Here is a 9413-nt window from a genome sequence, read left to right on the forward strand (position 1 = left end):
ACTCCCTGGGGCTGGTCACAGCTTACAAGAGTTACTTCGGATGTTCTGTTGTTAGCTAGCTCAAAAAGGAATGAAATAAAGTTGTTGAATTTGCATTTATAAAATCTGTATACAAAATTCGAAGTTACAGACAGTTGCAGCTGGGCTACTACGAAACTCGAAGTTCATATCGTACCGTCTCTCTCGCTCTCGTATTAAATAGTATAAGTGTCAGAGGGACCGCATGACACGAACTCCGAGTTTCGAGTTTCATAGTAGTAGCTGGTGTTCAATTTTTTTTTTTGTTATGGCTTGAATGTGTCTTTTATGGCAACATTTTGTAAACGTCAAACTTGCGTCAAACTGTAACAACAAACAAGCGGAAAAGACGGTTGCAGAAACGTTTTTTTTTCTGTTTATGAGTGTTTGTCTACATTTTGACGACAAAAAGTAATAGAATTAAAACATTACATTGTGCTTATAATAATGGCTTCAGTTTTTTACATGGGACGACGAAATAGCAGCTGCTGTGATGAGTGAAACCGACGATACTGACATTCTTCTGCTTATCCCGCCGAATTTCTTCCTTATACCAAGCTCAGACTCCGAGGAATCCCCCTTAAATTCTTCTAGAACTGTTGTACATAAACCTTCCTGCACGGCCCAGGTTCTGGGCAAACTTGTGCACCAAGTACACTCGCTTGAAAATAGGTTAGAAAGTTTAGAGTTAAGCACTAACGACAGCTTTTCGAGTCTCTGCGAACGACGCAAAAGCGATACTGAGAGCTTCGAGAGCAGAAGCCTTGACCGTAAGTCCTTCACTTTCCCGCGCAGACGACGACGTAAAGTTGCCAGTAGAAAAGAAAAAAAGACTGGTCCCTAACCAGCCTTGATTCAGCCAGTAACATACCTCCTTTAAAACTTAAGGATTGTCCATCCAGTAAGCCTTCGACAAATGATACACTAAGCATGGATGGAGACATCAGTAGCATTGTATCAACACCAAACAAAAAAAATGATAAATTGCTTCTTCATGAAATAGACGAGTTTCTGACTAAAGTAGAGTCATATGAAACACCAGACTCGAAGTATAAAAATGATCAAGCTTCATACAGCCCTGAAAACATTATAAAAGCTACAGGTGATTACTTAACACAGAAATTAGATCAGAAAATGAATAGTGATGATATAAAACTACCTAGTGGGAGAATTGTATCCAGTAATGTGTTAGATAAGTATATTTATTTGGTGAAAAATAATGTCGCTCCGGACAAACCTAGCACAAGTAATGTTAGGCCCCAGTACGAAGAAACAAAAGAGAAGCAGCCATCTGTAACGCAGAATCCTACTCCCTCCAAGGAAACTAAATCTCCTTCGATAAGAAAACTAAATTTTGCGGATACAAAAGATCTTCAAATTACGTCTACACCTAAAAAACCTCAGACATCCACAAGTTACTTGGATTCATTCCGACCAACTAGTAACAAAATCTATGACCGAGCTTCAAAAGTTTTAGAACAATATAAATCTAGTTACAGTCGTAATACGCAAAGTTCAGTAGACAATACTAGTTACACAACGTCTCCTAAGAAAGATGAATTTAAGATGCCCCAAATGAGGCCTTATGCTGAGACTAGAGAGGGCTTAAAACTGACTGCATTGCAGAATAAGTATATGGATTCAATTGATACGGATTTGCTGAGTTTGAGCGATATGTGGGGCGAGAAAGCAGAGAAGAGAGACAAGATAGAGAATGCTAAGTTGGAAGAGGAGAGGCTGAAAAGAGAGGTAAATATTATGTTTGGAATTAAGCACTGGTACACACTGGACATGTCCAATCCCTGTAACAGGTCAAATAGTAATTAAAGTTATGCTTCTTTTTTTAAATTGCAATGTTTACTTGTTAATGTACTAATTCGAATCCTGTAAGTTAAATTTAATCAAGTTTATGTGGTCTGATTGATTTTAAAGTTTACTCCCATATGTATATCGATGGTTCAATGGCTTAATTGATCTAAGCATTTTGGCGAAAAATTTGAAACATAGCTCAAACAACAGAAAAATTCACTGATACCAAACATATACCATCAGCCAAATATGTGGTCTACCACCCTAAAGCTGATAATCGTTTGCATGTCATAAAACAATAATGCCAATAGACGTGCCTGTCAACTTGAAAGTTCGACTTTAGCGACATATTCATTGAATAGGAAATTGTTTAAAAATTGGTAGACCACTTATTTGGCTGATGGTACATAACTCAGTTTCTCAAAAAATTCACTTAGATGAATTAGCCTTCCAACTGCTGATATTAGTTGATGAAAAGGACAAAGTCAGCAAAAAGAAGGGTGTATTTTTTAAACAAACCTACACTTGCCTTATTTTACTATTAGAAAGAAGGTAAGCGTTTTTTTATTGAAAAACACTTGAATAATATGTAACAATAATTATAGCAGGGATATTATGGTTCTTTACATTCTTTTGGTTTCATTTAAGTACTCTTTTTTTAAAGGCATTTTTCAATAAAAAGACTTGTCAAGATTTTTTACCCTTCTAATGCAAAAAAATAAAGTATAATTGATTCATGAGAAGCACAAAAGCTAGTAAATAATTATTCATAGATCAACCATAATTTAACCTCATTCCAGCATTGCGAAGCTATGATCCAGCAGCTTCAAAAGAAACTTCTAGAACAGCAAGAGAAACTTGCTGTTGCTATCAAAGTTGACCGAAGTAAGGATGAAGCGATCGCCAAGCTCCGAGAAGCCTGGCTCAAGCTGACGAGCAGCCTGGACAGAGCCGAGGAACGGCATAGAGCGGCTCTGGATAAGATGGTGCTAGAAGTAGAGAACTTTAAAGTTGGGGCCGATGAAGCACAGAAGGTATGACCTATGAACTAAACTATTTTTGCTCAAACATCCAAGGAAATGTTGTCCTTATTTTGGTGATAATAGAACGCGAAGTAAGATTTATTCTAATTTCAAATTAACCTTGTTAACACTCGGCCATCTATATCTCATTAAGTTTCTTGCCGTTTTCCGAACCAGTGGTAGATTTTTTTTTACATTCATAGCTAAATTATAATATAGCTAAATTGAATAAAGATATTTTGACTTTGACTTTATAACAACTCGGATAGGGGATTGCCGGCCGAGTAGTTATAAAGTCAAAGTCGCAACCTCTGCAGTAATGTACTATTGCGTAAATATAAATTATTCTTTTTTAAGCAAGAGGGGGGGAAACGTGCATGGGAGTCACCTGATGGGGAGTGCTAACTGCTACCCATGAATACCTGTCACACAAGGATACATCTGAGATACAGATGCGTTGCCAGCCTTTGAATGATAGACTTGTTTTTTAAGATATGTGTTTTACTTAGAAACAGAAGATACTTATGTGTTTTTTAGAAAACATATCCATTATGTAGATTTTCAAAAAATCTTTTTCTTAATTCAATTCTCAACCAAATTAATTTTTCTTTTTATTAAAAATTTCTGTATAATATTTACAATATGAGAACTTTTCTGTTAAATCCTCTCATATTTTCTACAGAAAACCAACCATTTTGAATCTGAGCTCTACAAAGCCCTGGATCTAGCACATGACTATCAAGACAAATGCAAACAACTGTCATTGGAAATGAAAGAACTGAAGGCCAAAACTGAACAAGCACTGTCAAGCAAAGACCTATTGGTGGCCAGTAAGGACACTGAAATAGAAACATTGAAGGAAAACTACGAGACTGTCATGAGGTTAAATAAGCAGGCGACTGACTGTGTCAAAAATTTGGAAGACGCTTTAGAAAAGGTACGAAAAAAGTTTTAAATCGTCAATATAAGTACTTTGATTTTTTCTACACTAGAAAAATGCTCAATTGACCTGTTTTTTTACCAAAATACACTTAATCTCTTATCATGCTTCAAATTTATGCTGGATCTGGGCGACATGAAATGATGTTTTATGCTCTACTGCAGGCGGTTTCATCCTTTATGGTTTTAACGGCACACCAGTAAAAATAACCAAGTGCGAGTCGGACTGGCGCGTAGAGGGTTCCGTACAGTATAACCATAATACCAACATAACGAACAGCGGAGGCTTATTAATCGCACACGCCACTCGTCAGTTGTTTTCGTACTATTTCCTCATTAAAATGGCTATTCATGATTTCACACAATCGCGGCACACCTGAAAATACATTTATACGCGGCATACCGGTTGAAAACGTCTGCTCTAGTGCATAAAGTTAAATCTTCATCTGAGAAAATATCTATCTATAAATTTATAAATTAATGTGCTGTAATGTAATGTACAGTTAGTGAACAATTTTAAATTTTTTTAGTAACAAAACCTTTTTTGATACCTTTAGAATGTGCTATAAAACTTATAAACCTAAACCGACCAGTTGCCAAAAACAAAAAGTTGAAATTGAATGTAATAATGAATGTCTCATTTTGCAGGAGAAATCTGGCCACAACGAAACCAAACAGCAGCTTGAGGAGCTCAGTCGTCGGCTACTGTCGATAGACGGTGAGACAGCCCTCGTCCACCAGGAGAGGGACCTGTTAAAAGATAAGGTCAATGAAGAACGGGGCCGCGGGAACATGCTAGAGAGGCAGCTCTGCGAGAAACAGAACTTGTGTAGCGAGCTGCTTATGAAATGTGTAAGTTTAAACCATCATCGTATCAGCTGTGGGACGTCCTCTGTTGGACATCCTCTTCTATACACATCCAGTTGCTTTAGTTGGTAGCGGCCAGTATCCACCGTGGACCCGCGGCTTGGCGATCTGATTTTGTCCTACGCTGCGCTTGCCGATTTGCGGTCTCCAATCGAGAACTTATCGTCCCTTACAATAAAATACTTGTCCAATATTTTCTGATAATGTGACTGACGGACGAATTGATTTTTTTAGTACCTACACTAGCGTATTTTTTAGTACACTAGCGTATTTTTTAGGATACACTAACCTATGTTTTAGTACACAAACCTATTTTTAGTACACTAACCTATTTTTAGTACACTAACCTATTTTTAGTACAAACCTATTTTTTAGGATACACTAACCTATTTTTTAGTACACTAGCCTATTTTCTGAAAAGTACTGGACAAAATATCTACCAATCAATTTAAATTTAAATTGATTCGACAGTAAAAGCTAACAAAAGACAAAAATAAAAATAAATAGATATCATGGGACACATGACTCCAATTGACCTTCGTCCCAAACTAAACAAAGCTTGTACCATGGGTACTTGGCAACGGATAAACATACTTATATAGATAAAATACATAATTAAACATCCAAGACCCAAGAACAAACATTCGTATTATTCATACAAATGTCTACCCCGGCCGGGAATCGAACCCTCATGCTTCATAATTTGATCCAAATTCATTACCAATAAGGCCGCCTATTGCTTACCTTGGAAATTCTCTATTTGTATTAGTGTTCAATAAAGAGTAATTGTACTCATAGTATATTATCTGTAATTAATATAATAATACATGCATTGCAGGATAACCTGGACTTTGAAACCAAGTCCCTCCAGAAACAGCTGGAGCTCCAAAAGGCGGAGCTTAAGAGTCACTACCAGAAGCAACTCGAGGACGCCGTGCTCGCCAAACTGCAAGAGTTCCAGCAGCAGCTGGAGCGCGCCGAGAGGGACCTGGAGGACGACGCCAGGGGGAAGGAGAGTGCCATCGTGGACACCTACAACAAGCAGGTGTCGAGGATTGAAGAGCAGTAAGTTTTTTTCTCTCTTCAATTACTACTGAAGATAAGAACTGCTTATAAAGAAATAATGAACGAAACATATTTATTTATGACAATATTATTAGCAGGGGCCGGACAAATAGTGCGGATGACGTAAAAATGACGTAATCTTGCACACAAGATGATGTTTTTATTTAAACTTCCGTGTGACATGTAGTAACAGAGTAGCATTAATGAAGTAACAAAATAATCGCAAATAAATCAATGGAATTCAGTGAATAAAATAAATTTCATATCGTTTAATAAAGAGGTTGATAAATGATCAGTGATAATTGTTTATGAAAATCAAAAATACTATTCGAAATCATCCTATAAGTGGTTTGACGTCATCGGCACTTTTTGTCCGACCCCTGATTATTAGGTATTAATTATTATACCAAGCAACAAAAAGTTGGAAAACCCCCGACTATGTCACTTCAAAGTTCAATATCATAAAAACGGCTGAACCGATTTTGGTAAAACATGTCTAAGAACCATCGCTAGGAAACCTGCTTTCAAATAAAAAAACCGCATTCAAATCGGTCCACCCGTTTAAGAGCTACGGTGCCACAGACAGATACACACACACACACACAGACACACATAACGGTCAAACTTATAACACCCCTCTTTTTGCGTCGGGGGTTAATAAAAAAAATGCGTAAGCCACAAAATGCTCCCCATTCAGCTATCTGCCGGTTTTGCGAACGGCGCTAATTTACCTTTGAAATCATCTAGTAATCAATCATATTATATTTAAAAAAAAAAACACTCAAACAATGTGTAATTGATTACTGTAGGTAGACATCGAAATCTTTTCGGCCCTAATGTCCATCTGTTCTCCAGGCTTGGCTATGTCGGAGACTCTCGTTCTTCTACGTAGTTCCTCATTTCTGATTCGATCTCTTAGAGAAACCGCGGCCATATGTATGTAGCTCTCCCCATAGCGACAGTTCGTCTCTCTTTGATTAAGAAGATTAAGATAAGTAATAATTTAGAAATGTAATTTCAGACATAAATTGGAGATAAAAGTTCTTGAAGAGAAGCAGAAAGAGGAGATTAAACTATACAGGCTGCAGTTAGCCCAGGCGGGCGAGAAAATTGGTCTATTAGAGGTAAAAGCGATTCAGCGATTTTTTCAGCGTATAAGGATTATTATCGTACCTGTTTTTACTTCAATTGCAATTGCCATTTTGGCGCATCTACCATTCCTGTTTACCGATGTATGCTTTATTACTGTTATGGCACTCCAGGTCTATACCTTATCATGTCTTAAATGCAATGTTTAAATATGTGACTGTTTGTTGCCTTAATAAATTACAAAAAAAAGGGATATAATATTTTACTTTTTCATTACACTTGCTCGTAAACAGTGTCGTAACATGCAGGCTACCTTGGTTCAACATCATCATCCCAGCCTATATACGTCCCACTGCCCGGGCACAGGCCTCCTCTCAGAACAAGAGGGCTTGGGCTATAGTTCCCACGCGGGCCCAGTGCGGATTGGGAACTTCACACGCACCATTGAATTGCTTCGCAGGTTTGTGCAGGTTTCCTCACGATGTTTTCCTTCACCGCAAAGCTCGTGGTAAATTTCAAATGTAAATCCGCACATGAATTTGGAAAAACTCAGAGGTGCGAGAGTTTTATTATTATTATTATTACTGTATCGCTTATTATTTTGTGGTGTACATTAAAGAGTCATTGTGTTGTAAACTTTGTAGAGCAAGTTGGAGTGCCACCGACGGCGGAGGTCGCAGATCGCGTCCCAACTCCACGGCGTCATGCAACAGCAGTGGCGGCAGGCGCTTCGCATACTGACCGGCGCCGCCGGGGAGCTCCCCCCCTCGCTAGAGGTCACCCGGGACTCCGGTAAGGGCTGTCCTCTTATATACACCGTGTTTTAATTTCCATTAGTTGCGACAGATTGATCGGTTTAATGGTGGTTGAAATTTTGGCAAAAAAAAACTTTTTTTTTAAATTAATTTAACAGAAGACAGCACAAAAACAATGAAGAGTATTCTTAAAATTATGAAGTTTTGATGACAATATACAGTTCAAGTTTTTTTTCCAAGTTTCTAGAACAAATTTGTCAGTCAATCATTTGTACGCCAAAAACGACCTCTAGGTCAGCTGACGTCATTATAATTGACATATATGAGATACCAGTTTAGGGAGAGTAGGGTATGTATATATACCCTACCCTACAGTCGTCCCTATACTTGCCTCCCGCTACTAACCAAAGTAGGGAAGTTCGAAAAAAATACTGAAATATATAATTAGCGCCGTAATTAGAAAGTTATCCATGGTTAAAAAAACTCTGTAATACGATAATTTAACCTACATTAAGCCTACTGATTACTAGCGGAAAAACATTGAAAACCGAAAAAAAAAGGTTTCGACTTAATTTCCATTCGTAACTTTTTTTTAAAATATTATTTCCACTTGTATCGTAGTCTTATTGTGGGTTAAATTATCGTACAGTATTTTTTAACACAGAGTATGAAATGCGATGTATAATGATAAAATTCTGTGGCAGCGTCGACTCCCGCGCAAGAGCTGAGCGGGCGGGCGGCGGCGCGGCGCGGCGCGGGGGGGGACTTCGAAGCCCTCTCTGACCACGAGCTGCAGCATTACGTCAAGCTGGTCAGTTCATTATCTATCTATCTATTGCAGCCCTTATAGCGCCCGTCTAAATTCAATAATTATATATGATTTTAATCTAAACTTTGTTTTCACGCCCGTAATAACAGACTTTGAAAGCCACACTTAAAAACCTCACGCAACAGTGGCGCCATCTAGAAATACAAAAAACGATAGCCCTCATTTTGTTGACATATTGATTTTAGATACGAGATTTTTTCAAAGTATTGTCGATTTTTATCTGTCTATCTTATCTGCAATAGCTTTATTATATTAAAATAATTCTAAGAGGAGGCCTCAGCAAGTCGGCAGGGCTGGCCAAGAGATGCGAGTTCAAATACCATCCAGCACACCTGAATAACATTTTCGTTTAAAAAAATCTTATTTCTTTATTGATCTTCCAGCTACTAACTCGCCCAGTGTTGGACAGCACAGACGCGCGCGATGCGTCCGATCGCGAAGAACCGACGAGCGACCGTGACAAGCTCGACAGACAGACAGACAAGGAGCGCAACAGAGTGCGTCGCAGTCTCGGCGGGAAGCCACCGTGGAAGGCTTGACATTACACTTGCTTACAATCCGCTCAGAAAAAGCTTTGTAAAGTTCTAGCACTGTCACAAAATCTGACTAGCTAACTATACTTACTCGTACATTTTCATCCGATCTAAAGGCTATTTTGCAGTTAGGGTTGCCATACGTCAGGATTATTTTTGACCCTTTGCCAGGATTGCGGCCGGACTTGGTAAGTGTCAGAATTTTCAGAAATGATACATTTTTTACAAGGTTTACAGTTTTATTGAATGAAATGATAAATTTAAGTAAGTATTCAACAAAATAAAACCAATAATATTTCTTTCTAAACAAAATAGTATATAATAATTAATAATAATAAATAATCATTTATTTCTGAAAGAAGAATCCATATATGTTACAGCTAAAACGATTCTATTTTTTTTTCTTAAATTGAAACTCGCTTAAGCTTCGCCAAATCTATGAAAAGAAATGTCAGGATTTTTATTAGGACATTTAATTTTTCCATAT

At 37.8% G+C, this 9413-nt stretch overlaps 1 protein-coding gene across 1 annotated transcript; it reads left to right on the top strand.

The window, feature by feature from the left end:
- Positions 1 to 319: 319 nt before the first annotated feature.
- Positions 320 to 9198, top strand: LOC141434326 (uncharacterized). The gene is given in 10 exon segments (XM_074096733.1): positions 320 to 845; positions 848 to 1767; positions 2628 to 2861; positions 3532 to 3786; positions 4437 to 4640; positions 5494 to 5720; positions 6742 to 6844; positions 7454 to 7601; positions 8269 to 8375; positions 8777 to 9198. Coding segments are annotated over 10 exon segments (2688 nt in total). The 5' UTR covers positions 320 to 511; the 3' UTR covers positions 8933 to 9198.
- Positions 9199 to 9413: the final 215 nt, after the last annotated feature.

Source organism: Choristoneura fumiferana, chromosome 13 (assembly GCF_025370935.1).
Source record: "Choristoneura fumiferana chromosome 13, NRCan_CFum_1, whole genome shotgun sequence".
Lineage (NCBI taxonomy): Eukaryota > Metazoa > Arthropoda > Insecta > Lepidoptera > Tortricidae > Choristoneura > Choristoneura fumiferana.